This window comes from Falco punctatus (genome assembly GCF_963210335.1).
Source record: "Falco punctatus genome assembly, chromosome: 11".
Taxonomy (NCBI): Eukaryota; Metazoa; Chordata; class Aves; order Falconiformes; family Falconidae; genus Falco; species Falco punctatus.
The window spans coordinates 32,011,780-32,035,070 of NC_137591.1; the positions used below are offsets into that span (position 1 = coordinate 32,011,780).

Here is a 23,291-nt window from a genome sequence, read left to right on the forward strand (position 1 = left end):
AATTGCACAGTGTAATTGTACTGGTTCCACAGAAAATAGAGCAGCTAATCAAAGTACTATCAACAGAGTAGGAGTAGCAAAAATGTATTGTAATCTGGTAAATAGCACCAAATGACAGGCAGTGTTCCTTATTACATTGGTAATACTAAGCAGTCTCAAACTAAAAGAACTTCTTGAAACTTGAGTTAGTTTCCTCCAAGTTTCCATTACATAGGAACATTAACTACATTAATATGTAGCTAAAGGAAATAAATTAAGGAGAAAAAAAAAAAGGAAATAAATAAAATAATAAAGGAAATAAATCAAAAGTTCTTCCTCATCTCGTTTCCTCCTCTCTTCCAGCTCTTTATGGAGTTTATTCTGCCCTCAGAGAAATGGTGCATGTTCACAAGTAATTATTTTTCTCCTTTCTACCTGCCCTTGTGGACCTGTAGTCCTTCTTCCTAGTGGGTAGGAGCAGCCACCATTGCCACAAACAGAAGCTTGGACACACTTGCCCAACTTGATGTCCCCTTGCCTTCTATAAATGTCTCACTTTCAGTCACAGCCACCAATTTTACAATGAAATAATTTTTGATAAATAACACGAACACATGCGACCTACTTTCAAAGTCAGTAATAACAAAATGATGATTACATCACATGTGAACAACTACTTATTAGAACATTAACACATACTACGCACATAAAGTACTACTCACCTTCATGGAAACATCTGATGTCTGAAGTTCATCCAACTTTAACTGAAGTTTCACCTTTTCTGTGTTTGCTTCTGTAAGTTTTTCATTTAAGCGTTTAACATCCTCTGGAGGAGGGATATCAGTATTAACAAATGCTAATTGTTTAGGTTTTAATTATTCAGCTTAACAAAATTTTACAAATGAGAACAGGCAAGACATAACGTATGCAACTGTATATTGTGCAATAAGATACTGTATGTTTTTACATGTGCAAAACTAAGCATCAAAGTGCTGTGTTCTTCTGCAATTAGCATGTAATTTCCTGCCTTCTTTCCTTTTCTCTAAATACTGTTTCCTGCTAATCCGTTACTTGGTACTGCCTATACAAACTGGATATTCCATACCAATTCAATTGTTCAAGCACGCCTTTTATTTAGCAAAATCTTGTGAAGCATTTTGTTATAGTATTCTTGGCTATACCATTTAAATGTTCAACTTCCTGAGATTGTCTTTCACTTGTTCGAACCAAATCTCTCTTTTCAGCTTCCAGTTCTTCTTTTTCTCTACTTAAATGGCTCTGAAAAAAATTGCAAAAGAGCAGTAAAGAAATGTGATCAGTCTTCCGTACCAGTTTATAGTCACTATTTATACTTATCATCACAGAGGCATGCCAAACCACAGTAAGTTACCCTAGCCAACTGAAAACTGGGATAAGAGGCTTTCATGGTGGGCAGCTGAATCAGTCTAAACTAATGGCTACTTTCATTTTTTCTACCATGCTGGGGTATGTAATTTAAACAAATACAGATTAATGTACCTCTTTCTTCTAGTGCCTAATAGCCAACACATTTCAATTAATATTTCTTTCCCCATAAATCACTCTGACACCAACGTCCAGCTGGCCCTTTGTGCTTAAGGGTGAAATGCCACTATCACATAAGATTAGACAGCAACGATGAAAGCAGTATCACACAGCTGTCAGACCAGCACACTGAACAGGTAGTTTTCATGCCTTTGCTTTTCAATTGGCAGAGAGGTCCAGATTGCCAAAAGACTCCCTCTGGTACTAAGCTGTATTTGAATGAAGATCAGAACAAAAACTGTTGAACTTAGAGCAGATGAAAAACTGAAGGCCTAACAGAAATCTAAAACAAGCAACAGTTAGAACTGCATCTAATTTTAGTATTCATTGAAAGACACCTTTGACTTCACTGCAACAGTTTTGTCTGGTTAAATAAAAGAGGTAACAGAGTAACCAAGTAATGAACACATTCAAAAAATCAGTATCAAAATCAAATCAAAGTCAATAAACTTGGATCATTTATAGGCTATAGTATACTACCTCTGCATTCTAAGGTGTCAATACAAACCACTTCAGTTAGGCCCAGGTAAGCCCTTCTGGGGAAACAACCAGATTTGTCTTCCCATTGTGGACATGGGAATGTGGACATAATACTAATGTTTTTACTTCCTGTTCCAGGATTAGTGTTCTGCTGGGTCTGTCAACTGAAGTGACTCATTCTGCAACCCCCTAACTTTTGAGCGTAATGCAAGGAAACTGCCAGAGCATGGGAAAAGATGGAGGAAAAAACAGAACTCTTCTTTACACCTTTGTCCAATTTTTGAGGTTCAGCTTAACGTCACTTAACAGGTTTCAGCTAGAATGAAACAATCTATCCAAACTGAAATAAAAGCATCTGTTCCAACGTATGGTCACCTGTAATTCAGTTTGCTAAAACACCAGCATTTACTTTAAAAACCCACACAACTTTCCTGTACACACAGCCATATGGACATGTAAATACATACAACAGTACATATTTGTATTGATACTGATCAGTCCAGTTTGGAAATTGACTGCACTTTTTTCTGCAATGAGGCAGGTGAACCAAAAAGTCTTTCAACTTATTGACAAGTTCTTCCAGTACCTGAATGGCTGCATTACGATCCTGAGCAGCTTCAAGTTCTTTATTTTTCTCATTCAGTGATTTCAACTGTTCATCTGTTGGAGAAGAAGAAATAGTGGTGAGGGATTTCCACTGAAACATAATGACATAATTCACTTACCAAATGCAATTAAGCCAAAATTTCCTTTAACAACATAAATAACCCCATAAATTAAAAAAAAAAAAAAAAAAAAAAAAAAAGACACACAGAGAGAGGAATTCAAGGCTTCGCTATTGATGGACTAGGAAGTACTACAACAAACTAATGCACTCAGAGCAAAGGCATTTATTGTGAAGATCAATACGTGACCCACTGTAGTACTATCACTACAAAAATCAGAAAGCAAGGTGTTTTCTTTCATTACAGCAAAAATTTCATTTTTAAAAAAAGCTGATGAACACATAAACAAAACCTCTCTCTAAATGCAGAAATAACAAATGTAGCTCGTGGATGTATTTTTGACTCCTATTTAAAACTTAAAGCGTTTCCGTATAACACTGGACTAAAGAATGAACATCCTGTCCAGTCTTAAGAATGTGCAGTTATACTTACGAAGTTTTTTAAGCTCCTCACGGAGAGTTTGACATTCTTGTGTCTCATTTACAAGTCTCTCCTGACTTTGAGCCAGACGCTTTTCTACTTCAAAGTATTGTTGTTCTGCAAAATAACAATGTTATCTCAATTTCACTTTTTTCTTTCTCACTTTTATCAAGGATCCTTAGTTACTAATGGACATCTTTATTAAAGAACAGTATTTATAAAGAAAATATCTAAAAATAATTACAACAGATTTAAGAAAAAAGAATTTTTGCAAGCAAAACAATGCATTTCCCTACTGAATTAACACTGTTTAAAATATTTTGTTAGCATGAAAAACGATGTCTTTCCAGAAATGATCCATAAATACAGCCTAATTAATTATAACTGTTCTTTAACATTTTTGATGTAGATAGAGAACACTGTATCAGCACAATTATGCAGTGTGGTCTTGTCATCTTAAAACTTCTTTTACCTGTAGCGTATTTCTAGACACACACAGTAAAATCCACATAACTCTATGCATCAAGGGATTTGATTTAGAAAAATTTTAATTAAGACTTCATAAAATGAACTCTTGTTCTTTACGCTGCGTAGCCCACATCGCTGAAAAAAATAATTAGATCTAAATTTTGGTTATCTGAAACATTAACTTTGTCATAGAGCATAACTATAAAATATTTCATAAAAGCAGAACTAATCTCACTCCTGGGCATAGTGGACTTATAAGGAAGTACTGAAAATTTTTTATCTTATGCTTCTTATCATATTTTATAATTTCAATACTGCTGCCACTCCAGACACGTATAAGAATGCACCTGAAAGAGACTAACCAGCTAAAATCCATGGGTTACTGTAATTTACACCACACTTTATTATTAGTAAAACTTTTATCATTATAGAGGTGGAAAGGCTGAAGGAAGACTAGAAGTTCACACCAGAAGTTGTCACCTCGTTACCCAGGAACTAACTCATACTCACAACCTTGCCCAGCCCTTACACTCATCTACACTCTTCTCTCATTTCTGCTCCAGTTCTCTACTGGTATTATTCTGTGATCAAATAACCTGCAAATCCAACATAAAAATGTTGATTCTGTCAGAAGTGTTTTACAGAAAGGTTATGGTCTTCAATGTGCAATTTAACAGAAAAAGTATAAACCTAAGAATATTTGAGAGCTTGGTAAACCACTGTTCCTCTTCCACAACGAGGATAGAAGCAAACTGATGTATGTCAGTGTTTATTAAAAACCTGATGAGATGCCATTCTGTAAGACCATTTTGAATATAGTTTTAACCCTAAAAAGTCTTTTGCAAAGGATTTAAAAAAATAATAATAATCTTGCCAAGTGGAAGTCGGAGACAAAACCCTACCTGGTTTCAGCTGAAGGGCTCCTTCCCAGCCCAGGGACATGCCGTGGGTTTCGATGACAAGGACCTGTCAGGCCCAGCTCTACCTCCCTCACTCCTCTCCTCAGAACGAACCACGACATTGCCACTGGCCAAAAGCGCGTCAAAGGAGGGAGCACACGGCCCGGCCCCAGCCAGGCTGTGGCCCGCTACCTCGGCCCGGGCACCGGGGCGAGCGAATAGCGTTCAGGCCTTGGGCAGCACAGCTTCCTCCGCACGGCGCAGCGCAGGGCCTGCTCCGTTCCCGCTGCCCCCTCACCTCCGCTCCCGTTCTCCCAGTCTCCCCCGCCCCGGACTCACCGCTGTCCACCTTGAAGCGCTCATGCCTGGCTCGGAGCCCGTCAATCTCGCTCTGCTGATCAGCCAAGAAGCGTTCCAGCTTCCCCTGCACCGGCTTGGGCAGCTTGGAGAGCTCGGCCCGCTCCAGGAGCTGCTGCAGCACGGCCGCCATCTTGGAAGCCGCCGCTGCGCTTTCCGGCCTACCCGCCACCCGCCGCCGCGCGCCCAAGGGCGCAGGCGCGGCGATAGCGCCGGCGCGAGCGGGCGGGCGGTGCCCCGCGGGACCATGGGAAGGGGAGTTTTCCAGGCCGAAAGCCGCGCGCCCAAAGCACTTCCGCTTCCGGTAGCGGAGCCCTTTCGGCCTCGTTGAGTGAGGCTGGCGCCGCTTGTTGGCGTGCGGAAGCCGCTAAAACCGGGGTAGGAGGCCCGAAGGCTTCGTCTCGAAGCTCGATACGAGGCCGCTCCTCCTTCGAAGGCGCGGAGCCGGTGCCGCCGCCGCTTCCCTTAGGCGCAGCATGGTGGCGCTGCTGCCCAGCTCTCCCCTGCGCGCCCTTTTCCCGCGCTCGGGGCCGGGACGCGTCACCGCCCTGTGCCGGGGCGCGAGCGGCGCGTGCCGGTGACGCGGCGGTGGCCGCCTCGGGGCTCGGCTGAGGCGGCGGCGGTGCTGAGGTGGCGGTCGCCGAGCTTGGGGAGCCGGCGGCGGCAGCGCCCGGCAGGCTAGTGCGGGGAGCGGTGGGGGCGGCCCGAGGCGCTGGGGCACCTGTGTGGGAGAGAGTGCTGAGCCGCGGCCGGGCCGCAGGGCAGGTGCGGGCGAGTGCAGAGGTGGTTTGGGGCCAGCTCTGGGCTGAGGTGAGGTGCGGGGCGTAACAGCCTTCCCCCTCGCCCTGCTCTAGAGCTTCAGCTTTGCCGTCTCTGTGCACTGTCTGCAGCAGACACCTTTGCAAAGGCTCAGGATGCCCTTTGCTTCCTCACCATGTGCTTTGGTTTTTTCATAGTTAATGTTTGTGAAAGACCTGAACGCACGAAGCAATTTTCAAAACAGATCTGCATGGTAGGGAGGAGTGTGTGTGGCTACTGATGGGAGCTGTAAAGATGGCTTTTGGATAGTCCTCAGATGCTGTACTTTTAATGCCTTAGGAACTGGAATGAAAGTTGTGCATGGTATGTTTAAGTACAAGTGTGAAATCTAGCAAGTCCCTCAAAGAGGAATGTGAATGGAAGAATGCACACTTTACATTTTAGTATCTGATGAAACATGACACAGAAAGAAATTGTTGCTTGGAGACATTCCACACCTCGAATACTGTGTTCAGTTTTTGGGCTCCTCACTACAAGACAGACATTGAGATGCTGGAGTGTGCCCAGAGAAGGACAATGAAGCTGGTGAAGGGTCTAACAAACAAGCCTTATGAGGGGCGGCTGAGGGAACTGGGGTTGTTTAGCCTGGAGAAAAGGAGGCTGAGGGTAGACCTTACTGCTCTTTACAACTGCCTGAAAGGAGGTTGTAGTGGGATGGGGGTTGGTCTCTTTTTTCCCAAGTAACAGGTGATATGATGAGAGGAAATGGTCTCAAGTTGTGCCAGGGGAGGTTTAGGTTGGATATTAGGAAAAAATTCTTCGCTGAAAGGGTTGTCAAGCATTCAACCAGGCTGCCTATGGAAGTGGTTGAGTCACCACCCCTGGAGGTATTAAAAAACATGCAGATAATGTGCTTAGGGACGTGGTTTAGTGATAGACTTGGCAGTGCTAGATTAATGGTTGGACTTGATGATCTCAGAGGTCTTTTCCAAGCTAAATGATTTGGTGGTTTTGTTTTGCCTAGCATGTACTTGTGTGACTTGCTATGTCATTTAAGTGGCAGGTATCTAAAATAGTTTTCTTTCACATAAGTCACATACTTCCTCTAGTTTAGCGAGTTATGTTTTTTCAGTTAAAAAACAAACTTGGAGATCATATAGCTACTTAACTAGCCTTTGTTGACAAAGTATTGATGTATTCAGGATCTTTGTGTGAGACATATTTTCATGTAACAAGTATAAATATTTGCGTTGACTTTATACATTTGTTTTGTAGGTTGAAACTACAATACTTAGTCTTAAACCTGGAGCTATGGGTAGAACTTACTTTGTTGAGGAAGCTATTGGGCATTATCTTTCAGACCTTAGCACAAAATTAAAGCCTTATGTCACTGGCCTGTTAATAGGGCAGGTAAGTGTGTAATAATCTGAAGTCTGTTCCATTCATTCATATTAACAGGGGGAAAAATCCCTTGGCCCTAATTATCTGGGATAAGTCTGTTAACATCACTTTGAGCTTGTATAATGCAGAAGGGTGGTAATAACAACAGAAGGGGTTTCTGTAAATGATCTGCAGTGTCAACCAACTGCTTGAGTCTTTTAAAATAGTTTTGTGAAAGATGAGACACATAAAAAAGAAAATCATAAAAATAAAACTTACCACTAAACAAGGCTTTAAGGCAAAGGCAAAAAAAAAATTAATGAAGGAATTATTTTTGTAGTAGATTGCTATAGAGTTTAACAATACCTAGTATAAAGCAGCCCTTATAGTTAATATGTTATGCAGTATATTCTCAGACTTGATATCAACATCTATTTGCTTATACTGATGTTTTTGAAAGTGTTCCCTACAAAGAGACTACGTAATTCGGGCTGTTCGAACACCTCCAAAGGAAGAGCAGAAGGAAGACAACATTGATCTTTCAAAACTGGCATCCATTGATGAAGAATGGATAACTGCACATGCCAGTCAGGTAGAACAATATGAGTTAATGTAGAGGGTGGGAGGAACAGAAGGGAGATAAGATTGACAGAAACTGTCTTCTCACTTGTGTAATCTCAAGCCTTTTTCTCAAAGTAAAAGAACCTTCCTGGGCTAGGCAAGATATTTTAAGCCAAAATACTTGTATTGTTTTCAAAGGTCGCAATAGAACAGAGATTTGATAGGACTGATAGCAAGAAAATTTGCAAGATGTGTTCCTATATTTCAGAGGAACCTATAAGTGAAAAACAGGCCTGCGAATTTCATTTCTGCTTTGCATGCATACTGGTCTCATTAAAAGTTTTTGATAAATTACATGGTTGCTAGGTCTTTGATTCCTATTAATATATGTTAAATTTTTATTTTTAAGGTTTCTAGAATGCTTCCTGGAGGCTTATTAGTTCTTGGTGTATTTATTATTGCAACTCCAGAACTATCAAAAGATTGTCAAAATGTTTTGCGCAAGGTAAGTATACTTCCTGGTGGAAAGACAAGAATATCTTTACAGGTGTAGCTGAGTAATTTCCTATCATTGACTTGAGTATATATGGTTGTACTGTTGCTTTATTTCTAAAAGCACAATATTTTGGTTTTATGTGTGGTTTTGAGACTGAAACCTCAGAAATAGCTGTCCTATGGAGCTGTACTACACCTTGTATTTGCTAACTTTGTTTTTTGTGATTTTTTGTTACTGCAGTAGGAAATCTTACTGAATTTTCTGAAAGTGAACATTCTGGCCTAAGGGAAACATCTTCAAGGTTTATATTAAGCTAAATCCTTGTGGCACAAGTGTTAGTAGTGGCAGTACGTTATCTTTTTTTGTCTGAATGAATTGTTGATTAGGGATGTTTACAACATTCAAAGACGTATAGCTCAGATTCCTTTAAAAAAAAGAGTATCTTGTATAGAAATAGTGGTATTTGACTTGGGTATGTGTGGTTATGTTTAAAAACTACTTAGAATGTGCTACTGTCTGACAGACATTAAAATGCATTTTTGTTACAGTATTTGGACCACATTAGTTTGTTCTGTAGAGGTAGGTTCATTTTATTGTTTTTGTAAGGTAAGCATGATAAGTGATTTAAACATGAGTAAGTTTTGAAGTCTATGGTCCAAAAAAGTGAACTGTGTCCAGGTGATCAGTGTTTGCTGAATTAAAATTCGGGTTTGTTTAATTAGTAGCTATTTTGCAGAGCTGTCTTTCCTGTTCCTTAACTGAAAGGCATAAAGCTGTAATATTTTTGTAAGGAGAAAATCATACAAGTTGAATATGTGAATGTGTGTGACTTGGTTCAGTTTATAAGGAAGCTGAATTAAGATTTCACAAGCAACTTTCACTGGCACAGTTGCCTATGAATCTTTGAATGGTCTATTGACGGGACATTTTGGTGACATGTAAGCTGTGTTTCCCATTTATAAATAGTTATGGTATCACACGGATTTAGAACTTTAGTGCAAGACTATTTTCCAGACATTGTGATTCATTGTTTTTGTGGAAAAATCCGTAATACTTTTTTCATCTTTAGCTAATCTTCTCAGTGGAAAAATCGTTGACTAAAAGAAGGCTCTGGAAACCTGCGGAGGAGGAGGTCTCAGACAGAGCAGCTCTTCAAATCTGTTCTGCTACAAAAAAGTATCCTTTATGAACAAGCTTTATTGATTGAGACTCCTACCCCCAACCTCTTTTCTGTAATGATTTCTGAATAAAGGATGTATTGGGAAGAGGAAGTTCTTTGAGTTCAGATAGTTTGAAAGCATGAAGTTTTCTAATCACCAATGAGTAGACTATTGATCCTCTTACCCTTGCAAAATTTCCATCATTTCTTACTGTTATGTTTGTCTTTGTGGTTGCATCAAATTAGGCCTTCCCCAGTCAATTTTGATTTGCATAACTGAACAAAACATTTGAAATACTGCATATCATCTTGAGCTTGCTTTTACCAATGATTCTTAAATGGAAGTGGGGAAACAGCAGGCATGTGGGATCCATACTGGCACTGCAGAAGAATGCTGGGTCTGTTGAGGTAATACAAGGAGAGAAAGCAAGGGTTTTCCTTAGAGCTGAGAGAAACAAGGACAAATTGGAAATTGGTAGATCTCCCTATGAATACATATTGATCTTAGTATATCTGTAAGAGATGGGACAGCCTCACTATGGTGTTGGAGTTTACAGTCAAATTTTTACACTAAGGAAATGTGAGAACTTTCTTCAGAGCATAAATTAGCTCAACGAAGAAGTAAAGGACAAGGTTAATTGCAAATTGTTTTTACTTGTCTTTTTGCTTTTCACTGGATTTTTTTCTTTAAGTAGCAAAGAGTAGTTTGCCGAACCTATGATGTGCAAGATCCAAAGGTAAGCTCATCATCTTGTAAGTCATATACAGCTTTTAATGCATGACAAGTAAAAATATCTAGTTGACTAATACAGTGTTTTGTATAGGTGTTTTATTGCTTTCTTTTTCTGCTCTCAGAGTTCAGCTAAACCAGCAGATTGGAAGTATCAGAGTGCTCTATCTGCTTCCTGGTTAGCTTTGTACTGCACTGTAAATGTTAATATTCACATTCCACTTCTTGCTACTTCACCGAACCATGACTTGGAGAAGAATACAAAGGTAACTAACCAGCTGCACCAATTTTGTAATTGGTCTCTAAGCTACTCTTTCTGTTGAAATAAGGGAAAGATTTGAGGAGTGTGAGCAGAGGAGTAGGACTAATCAGCAGAGAATGTTTGGCAGGTAGCTCTCTCTTAAATGTAATTTGAAGTTACAGTGAAGCACTCACAGTACAAAAAATGTGGATAGCTTTTCTTCTGCTGTGTTTAGTCTTGGCAGTTTCCTTTGCTCAGAATTATTTAGCAATTGTTATGAGTATTCCAACTAAAGTCTATCTGCTTCACATAGTGAAAGGTTACATCCAATTATAACTGGTGTGGGGTGCTTTTAATATGAATTGACTTTAAATAGGCTGCATCCACTCTCTACAAAAATCAGATCCCTGGGGTAGCACTTCAGTAATTCAAAATGTTTGTTTGTTAATGGATATATTCTGAACGCATAGGGTTTAAGATTTAACTTTGGAAAAACTTTTAGGCAGTTTTTTTAGAGCCTAAAACTCTCTCGGAGTAACTGTTGAGCATGTATTTCTAGAATTTTCAGCATGATACTGTCCAGCTCTTTTAGTGAAATTCTCTTTCTTCCTCCTTATGAGATTTTTGTGTTTTCACCTTTTTTTAAAGAATGGGTTAAATCGATGGTCAAAACAGATAGAAGACAGTGTTTTTCTGATCAATGGACAAGTCAAAGATGATGATGCAGAATTACTAGAAGGGCAGGTAAGTACCGAACAACAAGGAATTGAACTCTAATAGATGTGTAGTTAGGACCTCCAGCGTGAGCACTGACTGAGATGTCTTCTATACGGTATTTACTGATCTAATTGGCCTAATTTGGGGAGCTAATACACTACTTGTGTTTCCATCTTCATTGCTGCAGATTGCCTCTTCTTCCTCTGGCAACGTGAACACAATAATGACATTTGAAGTCTGACTAAATATTTTTCTATACGCTATCTCCTCATTAGAGAAATTGAGTAAGGTGTGAATGTAGGTGGTGATATCTCTGTATGTCTAAATGTTTAACGAAGAGCAGAAACACCTTGTTAAGCTGATGCATTCATCTGTCCCTTTAGTTTTGTAATTATATTCTCATGGCTGTTTTCTATGTGCCATTTTTCTGTTAAAAGCTGTAAACTAGGGCACGTTTTATACCACAGTGAGGAAGCTTTGATTAAGGGAGTTTTATTTTTTTCTGTTTCATGACACAATGGTTTTTTTTCCCCCTCAGAAAAAGTTAAAGGGAAATACTCAGTCCAGCTCCCAGTCTTCTGATGTCAAGGTTCTGACACAGCTGGTAAGTATTTAGTGGTTTGTGAAGTGTAACCTGGCTGTTATCTTATAAGATAGAACAAAAAGTAAAATAACGTTATGAATTATTGTCTAGAAATTCATCTTACTTAATCCTAAGACTTTTTTTTTCCCCAATAGATATTGAATGTGAAACTAATTGTGGACAGATCTGCATATTTTGTGTCTTTAGAAATTCTTGTGGTGTAATTGTCTAAGAATTGCACAGTAAAGCTGCAAGGAAAATCTGAACAACTGGTTATAGAAATGAAGTCCTGCAGACTAATTCATTTGACAGCAGGATAGCTGTATGTACATTGATTTCAAAGTGACTTTGCATCATTTTGAATTTCAGAATCTCCCCTGCACTTCAACTTGCTATGGACATTTACTTGAACACTTTTGTCAGATGCTCAGTCACTAGTTTTGAGTGAGACTTTAGGAGTGAGCTGAGTCATAGTCTGGAGCTGTTGGGTCTGTGTCAGGAATTTCCCCTCTACCAGAAGTTATGCTGGCCTGAACGCTGAATTAGGTGCCCTAGTCTAGGTTCTAAAGTCCAAATGTGTCCAGGCATTGTTTTGTAGGCTTCTTGCACAGCACAAACCATCCTGTTTTGTCAGGTAGTTTCTGGATTCTCTAAAGTTGTTTAGCAAGACTTTTAGAAATGTATAAAATGGCATTTTAAAACTTGGTGAATGTCTCAGCTTCTTCAGTTGTTACATTGTTCCAATGGTAAATTGCTTCAGAAAAAGGAAAGCTTTTTATTTTGGTGCAAAGTAGTTTATGCAGTTCATGTGGAAGTTACACATACCCATGTTGCCTTATCCTTTGGTAGTTAGGGCAAATATATATATATGTTTGATACAGTTCTAAATGTGACCACTTTTATAATTTAGTACTGAGGAAATGAGTCTCAGGATGCCCTAGGTTATGCTGACTATATAGTAAACATAACAAACTTCATTGTTCAAAAAATAATTTAAAAAAGATTTCTAGATTGCTATACTAATATTAGCCACAAGCCACTTGCCTGGGAAGTGTTTGAAGTCTTATGGACACAAATATTTAAATTGCAAGAATGGAATGTCTGGAAAAGTAAACACACTTTCCATAATGGAAAAGGAGAGAGATTGTCAGTCTTAACTAAGAAACTTAAAAAATAAAATCAGTTAGGAACTATGAGGGGAAACACGTCATATGTAAACACTTAAGGTATGCTATTAATTTCCTAGTTCTGTTTTTTGTTACTCATGCTGTAGGTGCCTTGGTAACAAGATAAAACTGAAACATGTTTATTTTTCAGTCCCAAGGTTCAAGTCATAGATCGACAGCTACAGTCCAGGTCTGCAGTGGTTCCATAAATCTCAAAGGGGCTGTGAAATGCAGAGCCTACATACATAACAACAAGCCAAAAGTTAAAGAAGCTATTCAGGTAGCAAAAAGGTTGTTAGTTCATCAGAAACAGTTTTCTGAAATACATGAAACTTGTCATACTGGTTTTCCTTTACCAAAATGACGTGGTCTAAACTGGTGTCAAAATGTTCATCCCCTTGAAACATTTGGATTGTTTTAGAAACCATCTCTGTGTGTGGTGGATCCAGTCCCTTTTTCACTACTAAAAGGTCCTCTTGCTGAGGCTGTTCTCTGGTGTATTTTTGCATAACTTGTCAAAGTGATTAGGGTTTGAAGAATTTTCTTAATTTTTAAGAGAAGGTTACAGGCTATATTTTTTTCATGTGTAGAGGGAAAATACACATTTATTCAGTGATGTATTTTTTTCCCTTTTATTGAGTCAATGCATTGTGATTATTTTTATTTGTTTTTAATCGTGATGTCTAGAAGTTGTCAGTTCTTATCCTGAGAATACTAAAATTTTCCACAGCTTTTCATTTTTCTTTTGTTGCTTTATTTCTTGGTATTAGTTTGTTTGATGTTAGCTTCTCTTTATTGGACTTTTAAAAATTCTCTTTAGAGTTTTTATTTTCTGGGAAAAACTGTTCTTTTGACATAGGTTAAACCCATGAGGGACTTCTTTTGTTCTTTCTTACTTAGTCAAAATCTTTGCAAATACTGATTATATTACTGATGTTTTCACTTTGTCCTTGCAGGCTTTGAAAAGAGACATAATAAATACCTTGAGTGATCGGTGTGAAATACTATTTGAAGATCTAATTATAAATGAAGGACATCACAAAAAAAGTAGGAATTAAAAACATAAAACCACTCACATTTGCATTGAATTTTGGTGTTTGTAGAATATTCTGCTGGTGTTATGAAGTTTCAGTATGGTTAGAGCAGGATGCAAAGCAAATGGCACAATTTCTGTTTGGCAGCCTTGACTTTTTCTTAAATCTGGATAATTTTTGTCAAGTTCAGATACATTTTTTTTAATTTTTTTTTTTTGGTATCGCAGCTTTCACACCAAGTTTGTATTCAGTTCTCATCAGCTAAAATTGCATTTTGTGGTTCTTTCTCACTGATCAGAAATTTTGCAATTTTTAAAAATTGTGTAGTGGAAAGTCTTGTCACTGAAGTTCTAATGTAACTTGCACTTTCCTTCAGGATAATGCGGCCAACTTCATCCAACCGTGATTTAAACTTGTTTTCAGTTTCGTCTTTAGGTGGCACCCGTACTTTGTGGCTTTAAGTATGGCATAAAGCAGCCAAGTGTTTGCAGTCCTTGATGGTGTTGAAACCATATGCTGCTCTGCGTATGCTCTTATCTGCAGTCTTTTGCTAGTAATTCTAAACATGAAAAAAGGTCTGTTTAACATTTTATGGTCTGTTTTGGAGGTGTCTCAGATATTTCTGGAGAGACTAATCTAGGAATATTAATCAATCTTAATAGCAGCCAAAACTGATAAAACAGTATCAGCAAGTCATGCCTGAAAACAGCATTTTTACATGGCAACCTTGAGCAGTTCTTTTGCAATAGCTTTATCTTATGGTTGGAGATAAATGACGAATCTTATCATAATTGGCAAAGCCTTTATTTGGATGGTATTTTTTCCCTTTTTTCTTTCAGATTTTGAGAGGGAATATCATGTCTTACCTCAAAGACTGTTCGTCCCTGTTGCTGGATCCACTGTGATGCTCAGTGATTATAAGTTTGGTGATGAGGCCACTGGAGAAATTCAGGAACGTTTTGTTGAGATGTTGGATCAGTCTGTGCAAGCTGAAAATATCCATATAGCAGAGGAAATGAGCACAGGTAAATACAGTATCTGAGAACCAGGATAGAGTGCATCATGGATTACAAAAATGTTGACCAATGGCTTAAGCCAGTTTTATCTAGATACAGATACACATAAAGTTGGCTTACTTCATATCAGCCTCTAAGGGTTTGTATCAGTCTAATTACAGTTTAAATATACTTGTGAAAAATGGTAAGGATTTTTGCAGTTTGTGGAGTTCTGTGTCAGTTTCTTTGATTTCAGTGTAGGAGTCAAATATGTAGTTGAAATGCATCTAATAATACTTCCTGTGACCTTATGGAAGAGATTTCTCCCCTTTCCCCCCACCCCCACCTATCAACATGAATGCAAGCTGCAAGTTAGTTTTATAATTAATTTTCTTTTTAAATAACACTAAATCTCAGATAAGAACTGTGAACACTTTTTCATGTTTGTAATTTGGGACAAAAACTGGGAAATGCAGCCATGAGCTTGCTGTGTGTGTAGGGTGAACTGTGATTACTGATATTCTGCTTGACCTACTTACTTCCTTGGAGAGTTTCTTAATTTCAGAGCTAGCCATAAATTCTTATGTCTTTCTAAATTAGTCAGCTTCCCCCAGGCTTTAACTAAACCTGTTAGCTCTGAATCTGACTCAATAATCTTGAGAAGTTAAAGATGTACATAGCTCAAGAACTTTCAGAAAAACAGGAAAGCCAATAAAAATCTCTCTTGCATTATAAAAGCCACTTTAAAAATCTCAAAGCTAATTATTACTGAGCTTTAAGGAATTACTATAACTTAGGGAAGCAAATTAATATTGTAGTAGCAGGTGAGATAGGCGTGGGAGGGAGAGAAATGATTCAGTTTGGCTTTATTGGTTATGTAAAGATACATGATCTGGAGGTAGGAAGAATGCACAATTAGACTAACAGCAATGTATCACGAAGATTGATGCCAATAATAAATGTAAAATGATGTCCGAGTAGCTCACAAAATGAGTGTGTGGTCTCATAGCTTGCTGGTTGCAGAGTTAGTTGTATGGGATTTATTTTCTTTTTTTTTAAAAAAAAAAAGGCAAATTAGAGTGAGTGCATAGCAGAGGAGAGGGGGAAACGTACAAAGAGACTCTCAGAAAAAAATGAGACTAGTCTTGTCCCAGTGAATACCATAAAGTTTGCCGATAGAATGGGTTCTGTTAATTTAGTGATAGTAGTAGTAATGCTATCAGCACAATGCTGTTCAATTCTGACAGGTATTGTTACGACATTGTTAACCTGTAGCTTATTAAAATCACAGGTTAGTTAATGCTTTTATGAATGCCAGGAAGTCTGTTTTGGAAATTAGACCTGTTAACTGTGTAAGAGAAGTGTTCTGTGTTGTAAAGAAAAGCATTAATTTTGGAACTTGATTTTTATTGGTACTTTGGTATGAAATGTCTTAAGTATTGCTGCAAATGTGTTTTTGTGGCATAATGAGAATTTGGGGTTTCCCTTGTGTAAAGGCATTTTCAATACATCATTCCAGTTTGGGTAGCATTGGTTGTTTCTGAAAGCTTAGCACTATATTGATAATAGTCAATATTGAGTAATGGTGTAAAAATTAGTTTGTAGTGAATTTTGACATCAGTCTTCCTGTGTGTATCGTGATTCCTCTGGTCTTAAGCACCAACCTTGAATTAACTGGAAACGCTATCCATAATGAAGTTGTGGGGAAAGCCTGCCAATAAAAAGAATAGTTTAAAATTCAAGAACACGACCAGGCTTTTGAAATAATTTCTTTTTTTGTTGCTTTTTGAAATATGCACTGAAGAAGAAGAGGACCTAATCAGTATAGCTAAAAAAAATATTTTTTTAATCAGCCTTTAGTCAAAATATATGAAGTAAAGGTATTTTGGGAAGGTCAGTTCTACGTGCTTGCTTAGTATGGTCTCTGCTGCTGTCTCCTAGTTTTATTCTCACGATTCCTTGTACGACTCTCCAGTGAGGTCACTACTGGATCATGCTTTAAAATTGTTGCATGAAAAGTAGAAAGTAAAAACTGACCTGTTTATAATTGAAAGATATAAATAGATCTAACATTGTAGGTTCAAGGTATTTGGTGCTTTAATACAAGCAATTGAAAGCTCTGCATTCATGATTGGCTTTACTAAATCCCTGTTCCTCCTTGATGCAGTGAGTGGGGGTGATGTGTTAAATACCCTGAGTGGATAAACATAAACAAGACGTCAGTAGTGGTAATCACTTCTTCATCTTTGTTAGCAAATTGAAGAATTAATGAAGTATTAAGGATTCATATAATTGGTACTAGAAAGCATCTGCTTTTGTGTGGTGTTTATACTACAGCTGCTTCTCGTACAAGTCTTCCATAACTTAATGGCATAAATGCCTTTGGTAACTAAATAGCTTGAGGATGTTTCTTTTCTTTTTTCCTCTTTCTTCTGGCCTCCCTCAGCCCCCAAGTGAACATTGCTGCCTTGATGTGCAGCTTCAAAAGTTGCATTCAGAAAAGAGCAACAGTTTTTATGAAAGTGCAAGGAAACTTAAAAGTCACAAACTGTCCTGCTTGCTCATCAGAACTGAAGAGAAAGACACCTGCTGAATCTAGACTTTAAAGGTGACCCAAGAAATGTGGTCAGCCTCTCTAAATGTGGGATGATATTTTAGGGAATTGAGAACTGTTGTAGTTTGGAGAGAATGCAGTGCACTTACTGTGCTAGTTAAGGTACTTAAAAAGCTATTTTGCAACAATTAATAATTCCTTGACTCTAGTTGAAGATTTCTGCTCATATTTTAGCCAGATGAGGGTGTGTTTTCCCTTGCACAGAAAAAATAACGATGAAACTACAACCTCATTGCAGACGATTGGGCTTAAGACATACTTGATAATTTCTCTTCAAAAAAGCACCCCTTGCATTGAAATGCTGTGTCCTTATTTTTATTACAGGTATGTGCAGGTTGCAGAGAGATCTCAAAACAATATTTATGCTTAATGTATGCATCTGTATGTGTGTATATCTATATATCTTGCTATCCTATAAAGTTTCCTATCAGACAGTTGTTAATTGTTCTGCTGTTAGTACATCCTATGCAAAGTCAGTGGGTTCAGGGATAAAAATTGCTAAAGACACCTAAAATTGCTCGGTCCTAAATATCTAGTTTGAGTGCTTTTGTGTAACAACAGATCTTATGCAAGTTTGACTTAGGAAGATTTTGAAGACAATCATGCACGACTCAGCTGACAGAAGCAACCTTTTGATCACATATCTAGATTATACGTTTCCAGCATAGCTAATGATATGAGAAAGTACTTTTCCATGAGTCATTGTCATGCGAATCGTACAAGGGGTGTGCCTTATTACTCAATTATAGAATTTGTAATTTATAGGCGATTGACAACCTCACTCTGGAGATGGGAGATCTGTTTTAATTTAGATAATATTCCATGGACTGCTAAAACTTGGTATCTGGTACTGCAGTGGGCTTTCCTTCATCTTCTGAAGGAGAACAATTTGTTAGCCTTTTCATATCTCAGCATGGCCATTCTGTTCTTTCTGAAGACAGACGGGTCTCACTGCAATAGCACAAACACTTCCTGTTACTGTTTATTTGTACAGAAGATGTCTGCAATAGTAGCTACTGGATTGTAATCGGAACTTTTGACAAGTGATGCCTTAGCAAACTATCCTGGGAACAGGAATGCAAATGGGTGGCCTTTGGCCCACCACCATCAAGTAGCCTTATCAATGAACTGCGCAGTCCAAAGCATGCTTGCTCTGTGTGGAACAAATGAACAAGTTCAACTGGAGGACTCGAGATTAATCCTGTTCTTTGTCCTCCCCCTCCCTAACAAGCTGGATATAGCCAAGTGATTAGGGAAATCTTTGGAAAGGAAATAGATACGAGTCTGAATCCCATCAGTCTGGAAATAGTCAAGCTCTCTCAGATCCTGGATGAGCAGTCTAAGGATTTAGTAATAGTTCCAAAGGGGAGTGTGTCCTCTATGCCTTCTCTGAAAGTGTACTTCAGGGGATCTTCAAAAAGGAATTTCTGTGCTTTGAAAAAAAGCGTTTATGGCTGTTGGATAGGGAAGTGATGCTGGGCGCACTCTTTCAATGACTGTGCATTTTGCTTGTAGCCTGAACTCCGGACAGAAGGATTTGAAGGGAAAACTTTGATCTTGGAAAGTTCATTTTGGTGGTTCCCTGAGTAGTCAAATGCTCCCCTGTTTTTGTAAAGGGGGTTGGGTATGTTATTCGGGAAGCAAGGTGTGGAAAACGAGTTTTGGAAGAGGAACTCCTTCCCAAATGTGTTTTTTATCTTTATTTTTACCCTTCCAGCCATATAGAATAATTTAGTACTATGCTGTTGATACTGTACCATTTCTACTGCAATAAACAGGTGTTGATATGAAGTTCTTGAGCTTTTGCATTAATTCAGCTATAAACACAACTTTTCACCTGATGTTTACTTCTTCATTTGATTTCCATGCAGTTGATATTTGTCCCATCGCAGACCGCACGGATGACACGCAACAGAAACAACTGACAAAAGCAACATTGCTGTTGAAACTTCAACAAAATATGGGTATGTTGCTTTTCTGATCTTTGCTGTGGCAATCCATAAACTATAATGGACCCTTTTCAGTACTGCTAATACGGTGTTTTTCCAAAATGAGTCCCTATTTCAGTATTGTAGGTACAGAGTGTTTCTGGGGGAGAAAGAACTATAGCCTGCTGTTGGAACAAAACCAGTGTTTGCATTCATTCAGCCTACAAGTCAATACGAAAGGCTCATGCAACTTTATTTCTTTTTTGGAGAGCCACTGCTTCTATAATTCCACGCTTGAAAAAAAAACCTCCACAGTTGAATGGCTTTGTCAAGTAGGCATCCATAATTTAGCTAGTGACTCACTAATCTTCTGAACCTGACAAATACATATGGGCTTGGGTGCAAATTGTCAGCTTCAGTAATTCAGGGAACACAAGCCACAGAACTCTCTTAAATACAGCTTCTCATGATACTCCTTTGTCTAGCTCTCCTGTATCTGTCTGCGCTTAGTACAGTTTTCTTTGCTGTGAGTTTTACTCTGTCTTTTTGTATTAAAATACAGTTACATTTCAGTCAACAAAACAGTAACTTGTTTTCTATTAATTCTTAGAAGTGGAACATAGCAACTGGAAGATTAAAGAGTACTAGCAGCAAATGCGTGTTTGCTTTGGATGTGAAAATGTTTTCCCTTGAATCATCACTCAGGTGTTTTGGGTTTTTTGTGTGTTGTCTTCTCAACTGCATCAGTAACAAGTGTGTTAATAGGAAAATTACTGTTGTGCTACACAGACTGACAGAGCAGACGTAGTGCCACACAGAAAAGAAAAACAATAGCTTTCGTTTCTTCGTGCTTAATTTATTTTTCCTACTCTGATTCCTAGAATTAAACAGTAGTGCAGAATCAGTGCGTTATTTTATGGGCCAGGACACGGCCAAGGATTGTAGCTTTAGATTTAAGCTTAGCAGTGGCAAATAGTTATTGGGGTGGCTCTTACTGGTTCTCCTCCTGTGTGTTGTTCACCTTGACCCTGCCTTCCACACCCTAGCTGCTGGTGACTGTGCTGCCCTTGCCACTCACTGAATGTATTTCCTTTGTTATTTTAGGTGTGGTAATAGCAGCTGCTGTTGCAGTCTTTGCATCGATCTTCTCTTTCAATTACTTCAGTGATTAAACTCAAGCAACTGGACTTTCATGGAAGTATTGGCCGGTTACAAGGTGGAAAGAAACATCTGAGTTCAGTATATTCGTAATTGGGAATTGTTGCCTATATATCACCAGTTAATGTGCAATATAAATTGTAATGGTAGGTTCAGTTACCTTGTTCCAGCATGCACTTACTATATCAAGTAGATACATGTGATTAGAGTATCAAGTAGAAGGGGAGTCAGGTTTACAAGAAACTAATCCTCTTGCTCTGTATAAATGAATGATAGGAGTATTTTCTAGAAAGATCTCTTAAGCAAATGTAGAACCTTTATTTTCTTCCTACTTCCTCTTCCAATGCAAAATATTGGTTAATTGGCATAATAGCTGTACAAATAGTTTCTAGTATTTCAAGACGAGACCAATTCAGCTTGTGAATACCTTCGTTCAAGACCTGGAGAACTCAACCAATAAAATGCATAGAACTTCTGAGATGTGTGTATGCCACCTTTTACTTGGTGACTCTTGATGAGGATTTCTCTGTCCAGCTCCATTTGATCATACGCAGGGAATATTAACTGTTACAGCAACAGCTACATCTAGGCAGCCCTTGTGGATTATCTTGCAGTTACATGCAAGTTGTCAAAATTGTTTGCTGGTCAGGATTTTTAGGCTATAGCTTTCCATTATGAGAGACACTCTTGGGTATGTTAGGAGATGACATCATTGTTTACTTGCCATGGGGAGAGCAGGAGGAGGGAGGAATTCTAGTAAGGCTGATGAAGATAAGTCATGTCAAATGTGATGTTTACTTGGATCTGAACTACAATAGAAAAGAATTCCAGAATTCAGGGCATTTTAATACTGCAAATTTCTTTTTTGTATAAAGCCATTGGAACACTAAGAACAAATATAAGAATATGGTTCTAAAGCATAATCAAGGATGTACTGTGATACTTTTAATAAAAGGTAACTATGAGAGATATGTCTTAAATACTATTGCCTTCTCTGTATATCCTGTTTTTACATGTTTGGAAAAACAGCTGCTTTTAGCATTGTAACTATATTTTGGACAGTGTTATCTTTTGTGCTCAGTATTGCTCAAGTAGGGCCTCTCAGAGGAAAATGAATGTTGTAATGGGGGCAGTGTTTTCAGCTGCTGCACGTTTTATTGCTGCATGTTATTCTGTGCCAGTGGGTGGAATCAATAGATAAGGTGGCATTATGCAGAAGCAGTTGATTCCAGGGGACTCAGAGTGCTATCCAGACAATGGCATGAATTTTGTACCATGTAAACCAGATGTGTTTCATTTAAGAATTGCTCTGCTAAAGTCTTTTAGAAGGAGCAGCAGAGGAGTAATGAGAAGAAAGAAGTTTGTCTTTTTTTTTTTTTTTTTTTTTTCCCTGTGGGGGTGTGGGTATGCTTTTAGGGGTGCCTGTTACTCAAAATTCAGCCATAGAAGTGAAGTACAACATTTGAGATGCTAAATATCTTACACCAGAGAAGAAAATTGTCATGAAACACACTTCTAATAGTTCTTGTTTAGCACCTATGGTGTAAGAAGTGAGTTTGTTTGGAGGTATTATTCCATGGATTCCCTAACAAAGAATTCTGTTTTTCTTCCCTGCCTCTGCAAACTTTTTATTCAGTGTTTAGTAAATTATACTTTTCTTTATGGTGTTATTACAGACTGTCAAAATAATCCTTCAGTTTATAACTAACTAGGTATCGAGGATCTGTGGAAGTCCTTAATTTTCCCGTCTGAGGTTGGAAGAACACAAATAAAGAAGTTGCTTTGGATGAGATTTCTGCTTTAATACATTGAACTACCATCTGTGCAATAAGAAAATAATTTAGCCCTGTAAAAAAAAAAATTATAAAATGAGTAATGTGACTTGTTTCTACAGATTGAGCCTTCCAGTCATCCTGCTGTGAGGAAATAATGGATGTAGAAGCAAGCAGGTTCTTGTTTCTTTTAAAAAAGAATTAACAGAGCTAACCAAGAGGGGATTTCATTGTTGTTTTGCTTCCCATCCTTTTTGCACTGTTAGCCAATGATAACGTAAGAAGATGAGTTCTTCAAGACAAACAAAAGGTGTGTGTAAGGAAAAGGGAAATCAACCTTTTAAAAGTAATGTCTTGACTACAGCTTTTTTTTTGCTCAGGTTTCATATAGATTTATCCTTTTCCTGTTACCTGTATGATCTGAATCTTTCAGTTTGTGAAAAGTCCATCATGACAGAAACTGAGCTTTGTTAATTTGTATCCAGAACTGCAGATGTATTTTTATTTTCATATGTAAGAGTCTAGAGGAATGGTTGGGACTTCCACATCTGAAAATCTGAGTGTTTAAGTGTAGTTCTAATATTGATGTTATGAAATAACTTTACAGAAACCTTATTGTCAGTGCTGTGTAGTTTTAGAAAGCCTCAGTGGTCTTGTGAGGAATTACAAGCCTCATTGTACATCTGAGGGGTAGCATTTGGCATGCTGTTAACAGCCATGCATCTGCCAGAGTTTCTGGTTTTAGTTTGAGCAGTGACACCACTGATAATTGGTTTCTACCTCCTCCATTTCTGTCTGCATCAGGATATCAGGATGCTTGGTCCCTGTGACTGAGTCAAAAAGAAGAGTTAACTGTAGCAGAGGGTAGCAGGGAGGCTGCTCCCATGTGCTTATTGAAGCATTTACTACTTGTTATTCGAGAATCTTTGCATAGTAGTACAATGTTTGAGCCAAGTCTTGCTTTTTGTTTTTAAGGTGTTTTTTTTAATTCTGCAGAAATACGGTTGTGATAAGAGCTTTATTTGTCGCTTCATTAGTCATGAGCTTCTGTTGAGGCTTGGCATCAACCGTGTGCTTTCACTTTCTTGTTTTTCTTTAAATTACAGG

The 23,291-nt window shown here is 38.3% G+C and overlaps 2 protein-coding genes across 8 annotated transcripts in view; one reads left to right on the plus strand and one right to left on the minus strand.

Moving 5' to 3' along the window:
- Positions 1 to 5,097, minus strand: part of TPR (translocated promoter region, nuclear basket protein) — a 42,666-nt gene extending 37,569 nt beyond the window's left edge. For 2 of the 3 annotated variants that reach the window (XM_080406447.1, XM_080406446.1), the window contains exons 1-5: positions 4,874 to 5,097; positions 3,180 to 3,284; positions 2,609 to 2,682; positions 1,161 to 1,257; positions 702 to 805 (exon numbers count right to left, since the gene is read on the minus strand). In XM_080406447.1, coding sequence (XP_080262573.1) covers positions 702 to 805; positions 1,161 to 1,257; positions 2,609 to 2,682; positions 3,180 to 3,284; positions 4,874 to 5,024 — 531 coding nt within the window. In that variant the 5' untranslated portion in view covers positions 5,025 to 5,097. The remainder of the gene's footprint in view (positions 1 to 701; positions 806 to 1,160; positions 1,258 to 2,608; positions 2,683 to 3,179; positions 3,285 to 4,873) is intronic. The other variant, XM_080406445.1, reaches the window with a different exon arrangement.
- A 49-nt stretch (positions 5,098 to 5,146) lies between these two features.
- On the plus strand, positions 5,147 to 21,383 carry ODR4 (odr-4 GPCR localization factor homolog). 5 transcript variants are annotated; one of them, XM_080406463.1, is made up of 14 exons: positions 5,147 to 5,269; positions 6,926 to 7,060; positions 7,491 to 7,622; positions 8,001 to 8,096; positions 9,157 to 9,263; positions 9,947 to 9,983; positions 10,102 to 10,242; positions 10,866 to 10,961; positions 11,473 to 11,538; positions 12,835 to 12,963; positions 13,640 to 13,730; positions 14,557 to 14,742; positions 19,198 to 19,290; positions 20,359 to 21,383. In XM_080406463.1, exons 2-14 carry the CDS (start codon positions 6,962 to 6,964, stop codon positions 20,424 to 20,426), a joined length of 1,341 nt encoding a protein of 446 aa, XP_080262589.1. In that variant the 5' UTR covers positions 5,147 to 5,269; positions 6,926 to 6,961; the 3' UTR covers positions 20,427 to 21,383. The 5 variants fall into 5 exon arrangements, with proteins under 5 accessions (XP_080262589.1, XP_080262590.1, XP_080262588.1 ...); XM_080406464.1 differs by lacking the exon at positions 5,147 to 5,269 and adding an exon at positions 5,308 to 5,521; XM_080406462.1 differs by lacking the exon at positions 5,147 to 5,269 and adding an exon at positions 5,686 to 5,706.
- Positions 21,384 to 23,291: the final 1,908 nt, after the last annotated feature.